This window comes from Poecilia latipinna, unplaced genomic scaffold (assembly GCF_001443285.1).
Source record: "Poecilia latipinna isolate Pla-1442-1.1 unplaced genomic scaffold, P_latipinna-1.0 Scaffold4235, whole genome shotgun sequence".
In the NCBI taxonomy this organism is placed as follows: domain Eukaryota; kingdom Metazoa; phylum Chordata; class Actinopteri; order Cyprinodontiformes; family Poeciliidae; genus Poecilia; species Poecilia latipinna.
In genome coordinates this window covers 7,443-18,388 of record NW_015116851.1, presented here as the reverse complement: position 1 = coordinate 18,388, position 10,946 = coordinate 7,443, and the positions used below count along the sequence as shown (strand labels likewise).

Here is a 10,946-nt window from a genome sequence, read left to right as displayed (position 1 = left end):
GTTTCTACACCTCATGTCAACCTCAAGGCCCAGGGGCCAAATCCGGCCTGCCACAAGTATTGATGTGGCCCTAAACTCTTGAGATAAGAGTTGTGAATACTTGTAGTGGTTGCATTTCATTTCTACAATATTTGTTAAAGATAAATGTCTCTGCATCTCTACCAGTGTAATCCAGTGGCTGCTTGCGGTCCCCGTTGATGAACACCTTCAGAGTGGGAAAGCTTCCGACCTCAAACTCATCAGCCAGCTCCTTCTCCTCAATGGCATCCACCTTAGCCAGTCGAATCCCTGCTTCCTCCTCCTTCAGTTTCTCTGCGACCTCGGCGTAAATCGGTTCAAACTCTTTGCAGTGGCCACACCAGGGAGCATCTTAGGCAAACATACACATATTTGAAGCACAATTGCACACTGTCAAGCAGAGTTGAGCAATAAGTAGTTACATTTACTCAACTACATTTACTTGAGCAACTTTAAAAAAAAAAAAAACTTTTAAGAAGTATTTTTACTATGCTCTACTTTTTAATTTCACCTGTGTAGTTTTATTATGAAGTACCACTACTCTTGCTTGAGTAAAATTTCTGGACTCTCTACCCATTGAATGAAGAACAAATATGTTTTAACCAAAAATTAACCAGACACAGACCTGCAGTTTTTGATAAAGTTCCATAAGTTTTTTATTGAAAGAAGCTGATTTGGAAAATTTTTCTTTTGCCTGATTTTATTTTTTGTCAGTTATATGAATTATTGTCATTTTTGTCCGTAAGATACCAAAATTTCTGCTTGACTTTATATTTTGGTCCGCCTGATGATGTAATTTTTAAATATTAAAGGATTGATCATTTTTTTCAGTTACTCGGTAATTGAGTAGACTATTTATCAAATACTTTTTTACTCTTACTGGATGGCTTCTTTTTACTTTTGCTTGAGTAGAAATATGTTGAAGAAGTACTACTCTTACTTGAATACAATTTTTGGCTTCTCTGCCTGCCATTCACTGGAACATTGACTGGAAGCATTATCTGTCCTGTTGCTACCGTTCCCTCAATTCCCAGGGAAATAAGCTGCTGATAGCAGAAGCGGTGGTTGGCCTCAACCTTATCCTCACTACTCCTTTTTTCCCTCTGCTGTTGTCCTGCTGAGCTCATGTGTGGGAGCTTTTCAGCAGGACAACAGCTGGACTTGACAGGACATGTGTGGGGACATTTCTCCATTTGTTTCATAGTACCTCAGGGTTATGGACATTAGTGTGTGATAAAATAATGTAATCCTGCAGCTCTAGGTGATATTTTATGATTATCTAAATTTTATTTCTCTCTTTTATTAGCAGAAATATTTCAGTTCTTTTAAGAAATGGTCATGCTTTATATTTAGGTATCCTTGTGACATTTTGAAGCCATTCATTGTTTTTAATTTTAGATCAATATTCCTTTAAAATAATGTTTTTGTATTAAAAAGCAGCACATGTAACATATGTTCTACCAACTTTCTGTAAAACACATCTTGCACAACCTGTCTGCCTGTTTAAACTTATGTTTAATAATAAGAATAGTAACATTATATTTTTACTTACAAAACTCAACCAGTAAAAACTCATTTTCGCTGAGAGCTCTGTCAAAGTTGTTGATGTGTAGAACCAAAATGTCTTTTTCTTCTTCTATGTTTGTTGTCTTCTCCTTCTTTGGCTTCTTGTCTGTCTCCTCTGAGGTGTCCTCTAATGTCTCTGCTGATGATGCCTCCGTTGCCTTGTCGGGGTCATCCTTGGGGTCACCAGCCTGAATGCTGAAGGACCCCAGCAGCAGCAGGCCCAGCAGAGCAATGCATAGCTTGTGTGTTCTCATGTCTCTATGTGTGTGTGACCTGCTCTGTCACCTCTGCTCAGGTGTGGGAGAACCTATCCTACGGTTTTTTTATCTAACAAAGAGTGTGTGTGTCAGAATGTTACTGGTCTTCCCTCTTGTCCAATCAGAGGCTGCGCTTTTCACAGGACTCATTGGAGCCAATCACATCATGCCATGTAAAGATATTGATTTGGTTCATAAACAGTAGTAACCACAGAATTTATTAAATGTCAGCATTTGTCATATTTTTCCCATTTGTTGGCATGTTTTTAATTAATACTGAGCAGATATTTACATTGGAAGATATTTTATAAGCACCAATAAGTAGTTTTATTGGTGCTTATCAAAACCTCATTTACCTAAAAATGGCTCAATGGTAAAGGTGGGAGAAAAGTTAGCTTTTTCTTTAACATATATTATGGTAGAGTTTAAACAATGTGTTGGACCTGGATGCAGAAGAAAATGGCAGGAACTATAGATTCAGGTGGAGTTTTTTGTACAATACATTATGAAAGGTATTGCCACCAATTTCCCTTTTATATATTTAGTTTTTATTTACTTCAACATAGTCAATATATTTTATTGGAATGTTATGTGGCACCTTGAATATATCAGACCGGTCATTAATAAACTCAACAGATTTGACCAATAGAGTGACAGGAAGAGACCATAACTAAACCTTTTGGTCTATATGAAAAGTACAGAGTGAGGGATGAAAACTAACATGTAGCACAAACCTGAATCTAAATGAGACTCCAGAGACATCTAGAGATATTTCAGCCTCTACATGTACAAAACTGAGAGAGACATAAATCAACAAAAACCTTGAAATCCACATTAGTTCTGTGAATACTTTTGAAAAGTAATGTGTGTATTGTGGAGACACAGTATGAAGTCCATCCACACTCAGGTGGATTTGTTGGTCGTTAATTGCTTCAAAATCTCTGGAAATGGAATAAAAACAAGTGAACAAGTAGTCAAGGTCCAAAGGAAAACAGAAAAAAATGTAGAAACTGTAAAGAAAAAGTGATCAGGATCACTATGATTGAGTAAAAGAGTCTCCATTGGAGGTGCAGCAGAAGTCAAGAATTTTGTACTGTTCTGTATAAGAAAAATTCTTAATGAACGTCTATCCATTTGAGCTCATGTAACCCTTTAACGCAGTGGTTCCCAAACTTTTTCTTCTGCGCCCCCCCAGTGGTTTCCAAACATTTTCTGTGCTGCATTCATTTCTAGATTATTTATAGATTAACATGCTTCCATGTGCATGCTTGTTATTTATTTATTTACATTCAGTCATATTGAATTATCTCATCACTCTTAGGTATGTATATTTTATGAACTATAATCTATAACAGTGTTTCTCAACCCTGGTCCTCAGGCCCCCTGTCCTGCATGTTTTAGGTGTTTCCCTTCTGCTACACACCTGAATTGTATCTCTGGGTGATTAACAGGCTTCTGCAGTATTTGATGGTCATGCAATCATTTGAATCAGCTGTTCTGGAATAGAGGCACATCTAAAACCTGCAGAGCGGGGGGGCGGTGAGGACCAGGGTTGAGAAACACTGATCTATAATATTATAGCATTATGTTTATATTTATATTATTAATATTTAAACCTTAGATGAGGTACCTTGTCAACAAATAAGCAATTTCCCCTTGGGATCAATAAAGTATCTTCTATTCTATTCTGAAAGAACCTTTGCTGAAAATAATAGGTATAAAATTAATATCGATATGAGGACTCATTTTCATTTTCATATCGGTGCATCCTTAATGAAATGTGCTCTGAAGGCAAATCAGTTTTTGAAATAATCAGAAAAAGAAACATTTCCTTCAAAATTAAAGCATGGTTTCTATGGCAACTATCCTAAACATTCTTGAAGTGTTTCCTTGTCAGAGTACAGGACTACAAAGAGAAGAAAACAACCTGCTTTGTTCCTGTTCATTTCTGTTTGTTGAACAGCTGCAGAGGTCGGAACCCATGTTGGTTTCAGGCAGCTACTGCGTGTTTAATTCTGCGTGTGTGTCGTCCATCAGTGTGTGAGTGAACTCTGGGTGTGGGTCCCAGTAGGCCAGCAGGTCACTGAAGTCTGGCTCTCTGCCGGTCATGCCGTGCTGCATCAGCGGGTTGTAATGTGTGTGTCTGTCACTGGTCTGTCCAGGTGAGCTGCTGCCAGTGTGTGTGGTGTTAGGTGTGATGGTGAAGCCAACCAGAGGGCAACGAGGAACTGGCTCAGTCCAGAAACTTAGTGGGAGGTGCCTGTTGATCATTGGCTGGACCCTGAGTCGACCCAGGCCTCTGTGATTGAACAGGTCAGCCAGGGGCCCCAAACCCCTGCGTCTTGGGTTGTCATCTGGAGCCACCACACCGTTCACCTGCTCCTCTGGAGTCCCCGCACCTGCGATCCTCAGCAGGTCGTCATAGTAACGCAGCCGACCGCTACTCACCACGGAGACAGAGTCGTCATAGATGTCACAAGTTTCTTGATCCGCAGAGGAGTGGCCAAAATACCGCTGGACGTCATGACTGATGAGGTCAGCGAACCTCAACAACTGACTGGTCACATCCAGAACATTCTGAGCAGGATTCACAATGAACTGATCCAAGCATTCCTCTTCTTCTTCTTCCTCCTCCTCCTCTTCATCTTGATCTTCTTCATCTTCTCGTTCCTGTGGCTTCTCCCTCATCTGACAACCTTCATCCTTCTTGTATGGAGAGTGCAAGAAAGTGTGGAAGTAGGCAGGAGCCGGGACCTGAATGTGGAAATTCCTGATAACTCCTGTGGCCATGTCACCTCCAGACCTGTAGAGGTCAAAACAGGAAGAAAAGAAAAAGTATAAGGATATAGGAGGCATAAAACACTACAATGGGTGTAAAAGTTTTCTTACCTTGGAGCTGGATTTGATTGCGTGTAGTGAGTGTCCTGGAGGAGAGGGCCCGAGTCCTGTGTTTGAGCTGATGAGTGACAGTGGTCTCTGTTTTTATACCGCAGCTGACATGTGTCTTCTGTCGGACCGGGGCACCTTCCTAAAACAAATATTTGCGTACCGGATCGGTCAGACTCACTCTGTTTACTCCATCACCGGGCAACCAGGGAGGACATCCAAGCTTAATGGGGGCTCTGCTAAGTGACCATGGAGAGTTTTTACACACGTGTACACAAGCTCATCATTGCTCTTTCCGTTCCTGTTATCAGGCTAGTTAAAAGATAAAAGAGCGTGAAATCCAATCTCCCGCTGTGTTGATTTCTAAAGGGGTCGAGAGGAGGCCGGGGGTGGTCACTGTGTTCACCCAGACACTTGTTTGACCTTGAAAACTACACTGTGACACTGCAGTCTGCTCAGATTCAGACTTCCTGAAACATGACATTCCACCAATACTTTTTATGTGCAAACTCAATTTCTTTCATGTGTTTTTAACCTTTTCTGGCCTTACTGGAAGTATATAAGAATTACAAGACTGCATATAATTCTAAAAATTAAGCTTCAAGTCAGAAACAACCTACAGAGAAACTTGGCCTTGCAGTGAAGCAGTAATTAGTTGCCATTTGTGGTTTAATGCTGAGTCATCAAATAAAGCAGTGAAAGGACAATGTGGACAACTTCCTAAAAGAGCTCGAACATCTAATGATTTTTGCTAAAGTAGTCTCAGCTTTTAAACTTTTCACTCTTTTTTCCATGTCAACCACAAACTTCAGTATAGTTTAACAGGGTTTGGTGTGATAGACTGCAGATGTGTGTCTGCTTCAATTAAACTGAACAGATTTTTTAGGTCCATTAACAGGATTCTGAAGAACTTGATTCCTCTGCTGATTAAATCTTGCAGAGAAGGTTTGATAGATATTTCCAGACCTGTGTAACATTGTGCATATGAGCATGGTGTGTGTGTGGGTGTGTGTGTGCATGTTATCAGCATATCCAGACTCCTCTGGTCTTGCCTGTCATCAGTATCCAGGCTTCTGTGTTGATTTTAGGACTAAAGATCAATAGCTGCAATATGTCAGCACTTGAGAGCCTAACAAAGAATTGCACACCTTTTTAGGCACACAAGCACCTAAACACACATGGACACACACTCAAAAAACTGTCAAATTTGGGTTTTACTTCATGGTAACAGGAAAGAAATATAATATACAGTATTTTAAGACAAATGTTGATTAACCACAGACTGGCGACCTGTCCAGGGTGACCCCGCCTCTCGCCCGGAACGTTAGCTGGAGATAGGCACCAGCACCCCTCCTGACCCCACTAAAGGACAAGGGTGTAAAGAAAATGGATGGATGGATGTTGATTAACCAATCCATTCCATGCTGTACAAGATGTCTTTTTTGTTTATATACATTAATATGCAAGAGTCATGAGCCATATTTCTTTGTATGAAATATGGCTCATGACTTTATAGCTAAAGTCACAACTCTTTAGCTATAAACTTTAATATCTAGCACAAAGGAAGATATGATACTACAGAAAATATGTAATTTTTCAACTAATGAAACATTTAAGCAGTAGAAATAAAAAGAAAATAAAACAACCACCAGGTTCTCTCTGAAGATGTCATGACAGACTTGATATTTATTTCATTATCTTATGATGGCTCCTCAGCAAATGAAACACGTTACACACACAGTTGGTGATCATTATATACATAAGGTAAATTATGGAAAATCAGTATATTAAATGTTTTTAACCATTTTATGGTCGACATACAGACAGGAGGAACTTGCTCCCATAGAACGGCAGCCAGCACAGTTAGTGAGAGGTTGCGCAATCCAAAGTGAGGCTCAGCTCGCTGCTGCTTCACCATTTCAGTGGGAAACTGCGAAAATTCAACGATTTTTAAGAAAAAAATAATCAAAATTAGTTAAGCTAAATGAAAAATAGTTTATTAGTACAAACCACAAACTGAAAATAGCAATACAAGTTATCTTATTATACATTATTCTTCCATTATGCTTGCCTCAGGGGAGGATCGCACGCCACTGATGTCAAGGTTGCCAAAGTAGTAGCATAATTAACGTACTCCCCACTATTATATATTTTTTAAATTAAAACTTTTTACTTACCTTGTGCACTAGCTGCTTTGAACATGGGGCACAGCTGCTGCCAAGCACATAGATGCAGACACGCAAAAAAAGGGTATACTAAAAATGGTCAGGCCAAAGTTGGTGGGGACGTCTCCCAGTCCTTCAGAATGTTACGCCCGGACTTGTTACTACTGCAAACTGTCTTCCTTTTAGATTTAATTTTTTGACTCCTCTCTGTAAAAGTGCACACAGTGTACAAGTTCTTTGCATCCCGTTCCATTTAGTTTTTTTTAGGTACAATTCTGAAGTTATCTCCAGTGCCCTATTTCAGAAAGCAGGATAAGTGAAAATTCTGAGTAAGTTCTGTGCATATCCTGGGTTTTCCATTTCAGAAAGTTGTGCATCAGTTATCCGGAGTCAACTTACTACCACAACGTACTCCGTGAACCATCCCTGCTCGGCAGCAGGATTGTTTGAACAAATCCCGTTTTAGCTGAAACCTGGCACAAGGAAAGCGTCAGAAATGAAATGTTCTTTTCTGTGGGAGGCTGTACATGTTGGACAGTAGATATGGGGTAATTGAAATAAAGACCATTGTTCAAGTACAAAACCTTGCTTTTATTTTCTATGATCAAAACTGCAAAACATCTAGAAAAATATACAACAAATGCTTCACCTCTCACAACATTTAACATCTGAAAATTGGAAAATAAAATAAAAGTAATATTCACATTTTCCCCTCTGTTGATAAAAGAACATTCATTTTTATTTCCTTTCTTTTATATTAGGCATTTGCAAGTATTAAGGTCTGCTGTTCTGGTTTTCGGATTCAGACATCTCCACAGTAGCCGGAGTCGTTGGAGAGCTGGGAGTTGGAGCTGCGATTAGATGAAGAGTTCCATATGTCCAGGTTCATGTGTGGCCCGAACGGGTTGAAGCTGGAGTACTGGATGGGTCGGTAGGTTCCCTCCGGCTCTCGGGTGAATGGGGAGTGTGGAGGGGTGACAGGGGTGATGGGAGACATGGGGGACACTGGGACTGATCGCTCAGCTGGGAAGTGAGTCTGCGGGGTCCAGATGGAGCCAAACAGACCAGACATGGGAGAGAGGCTGCGGGTCCCCGAGAAATACGGCTGTGAAGGAGAGAAAAGGAAAGACGTTAGACTTTTGGTTTTGCTTAAAGCTAATCCCTCAGTGTGTGCCCCATTCTCCATTATACAATGGCATAATAGGGCCATTGTAGATAGACAAAAAAAGAAAAGTAAATTTCCACAAAAAAACAACTGAAAATTTGAGTTTTTCCAAGCAAACTTTCAACTTTTTAAGGCCAAAAAGTAAAAACTTTTTTCTAGAAATTTTCCGAGATTTTTTTGCCAGAAGTGTGGTCCTTCTTTTCCTATCTACAATGGCCATTGTATCTTTATTCTAAAATATTTGTTTACAGAAGAAAAGAAATTGTGGCGTGAATTTAGACCTGTCACAATAAATTTTGCTGGATGATAAATTGTTCCAGAAGTTATTGGCATAAATTATATTGTTTTGAGATAATTGCAAGAAAATATTCTAAAAGATGACCTTAAATTCTAATGAACATTTAACACTTGAACAAGAAGACATTTTAAATATCCAAAATAAATAAACAAAACATAGTTAATTTTGAAGTCTTTGTAAACAAAACTGTCCTTCAAAAATTGGCCAGTAGAGACCAAAGAACCAAACTAAAGACTTTTATGATCCAGTTTTTGGTGGAAAGAGGAAAAAAAAGAGAAACGATAAATCATGCCAATGGAAATTATTGGGTTTGTTTTAATTTATCATTCCATTAATTGATTTATTGATTATTGTGACAGGCGTAGCAGTAATGAACAGGTGACAGAAGTATATAAAAGTGGTACAGTGATCCCTCGCTATAACGCAGTTCACCTTTCGTGGTCTTGCTGCGTCGCGGATTTTTTTGTGTGCAGTTTTTTTCACAGTGCATTGTGTTCTGCGTCCTGATTGGCTAAAATATACGTAATACAGATTGGCCATTCAGGAGATGGAAACTGAAACTTTGAATGCCAGCTGAAAAAAACTGTGGCCGGAGGCTCTGCCGTAGATACAACTGTGAATCTTGCAAAGCAGCTTGGAGGAGACGCTTTAATGACACGACTCTGGATCACATTAATGCTGTGATTGATGCACACGCACATCCGCTGATCTGAAAACAGGTTCTCTTTGGTTTCAATGTAGAGTATTTAATTATGCTGTGTAATAGTTGTAAAAAAAATAAAGGTAACTACTTCGCGGATTTCACTTATCGCAGGTTATTTTCAGAACACAACCCCCGCGAAAAACGAGGATCACTGTATCATCTAAATTTAGCGAGATAGACTTTTTTTCTTTTACTAGTTTTAGAACTAGTAAAATAAAAACAAAAACTGTAAATATTTTCCCAGGTTTTCTGCACATTTATGCAAAAATTCCAGACTTTACCAAACGTCTGAGTTTAAATCCTTTGTGCCCACTTTAAAAACTAAAACCAAAGCATCTCTATAGATTTTAAGTTCATATTTGTATCATGAAACAGCTGAACTTTAAGATGGTGACTCTGCTTTGTCAAAATGGTTAAGAGAAATGTTTTCATGCACAGGAGAAGTTTTTACTACTGTCAGGACAACTTAAATATAGGAGGAAAGAAAAAAAAACATAACCATACATATCTTGGTCAATTTTGAAATCATCATTCTTATTGTTTAGCAGGATTACCCATCCAGATTGAAAACATCTTGCTTTCACTGCATTAAGAGAACAAAGCAAGACCATAAATGCAAAACAGAATCTGGACAAATAAATGTGCCATCTTTGTTTGCTAAGATTATGTAACACATTTGACTTAATACCTATTTTTTAAGATCTTCACTTTCTGATGACTGATCAGAACTAGGAAAACTTTCTGAGTCTGATATATGGACAACTGACCTGCACAGCTTTAATTGTTTTGAGTCAAAATGGAAATCTGATTTATTGTACAGTGTTATTGACTTGTCCAATTGTGAAAGTGTGTGATTCTTTGGTCTCAACGGTATTTGCAGCATCATAATTTAATTTGCAGGGAATATTTATTTTTAGCTGAACAATTACAGCAGACACAAATGTACACAAGATGTCACCTTGCTGCCCACACATGCTGCTGAGTTCCAAGTGGAAGGAGATTCCTGAGGCTGCTCATTACTCCAGCTGCTCTGACTGCCATTGACGTTCTGCCCCCCCTGATTGGGGAAACCACTCTGAAAAGGTCCATTACCTGGAAAATGTTTCAAATAAACATGTTGAAGATCAAACCCATAAAAAACATATTCAAGTGGTTTGAAAACACTTAAGGAAGTTAAATGGGGGGAATGAAAGACTGGAATTCAGATATTAGGAGCTGATACCAGTGTAGCTGCAGGGACTGTTGCAATGACTGTTGGCACTGCTCCAAGTGAAGCTGCAAAATAAGCAAACATTGAAGCCATTTTAATATTTACATAAAACTGCAATCACCGTGTTAATACACAAAGCACATTATTCAGAAAACATAACCAAACTTTTTACATCAGTAACTAAAAACTTCCTCAACTCATCCATTAATATGCTTGTCACAATAACACATTTTACTGTATGATAAATTGTCCCAAAAATGACATTGGTAAATGATAAAATTGTTGTTTACAGATCATTTTCAAGAAATTAAAATTTTACTTGCATATTTATAATGCAAGTTATCTTTCTCAAGAACTGATAAACATTAATTTTGTGTTGAACACTCCACACTGGAAATGGAAGACATTATAAATATCCAAAATAAACCCAACAACCAAAAACAATACATAAAAAGGAAATAAAAATCACGCACAAGCAAGACCATAAATAAAATGCATGAAGTCTCTCTATAAACAAAGCTGCCCTTCAAATAAACATGGTTGTAAATTAATCAATAGTTTAACAAAAGAAGTATTGAAACTAGAGATGTGCCGATCAGGTTTTTTCCTGCCGATACCGATATCGATCACCCATGAGGGCCGATCGTCGATACCGATCACATAATAATAATTATTATT

The 10,946-nt window shown here is 38.6% G+C and overlaps 1 protein-coding gene and 1 long non-coding RNA gene across 2 annotated transcripts in view; both read right to left on the bottom strand.

The window, feature by feature from the left end:
- LOC106942385 (protein disulfide-isomerase-like) overlaps positions 1 to 2,400 on the bottom strand; it is a 15,087-nt gene extending 12,687 nt beyond the window's left edge. Inside the window, exons 1-2 of the mRNA XM_015025654.1 lie at positions 1,571 to 2,400; positions 163 to 369 (exon numbers count right to left, since the gene is read on the bottom strand). Of these exons, the coding sequence (XP_014881140.1) occupies positions 163 to 369; positions 1,571 to 1,838 (475 nt within the window). The 5' untranslated portion in view covers positions 1,839 to 2,400. The remainder of the gene's footprint in view (positions 1 to 162; positions 370 to 1,570) is intronic.
- Positions 2,401 to 7,466: 5,066 nt separating this feature from the next.
- LOC106942386 (uncharacterized) lies at positions 7,467 to 10,385 on the bottom strand. The gene is made up of 3 exons (XR_001423618.1): positions 10,281 to 10,385; positions 10,017 to 10,150; positions 7,467 to 7,997 (listed from the first exon to the last, which is right to left on the bottom strand). It is a non-coding gene; the product is annotated as an uncharacterized LOC106942386 (long non-coding RNA).
- Between the last annotated feature and the right edge of the window lie 561 nt (positions 10,386 to 10,946).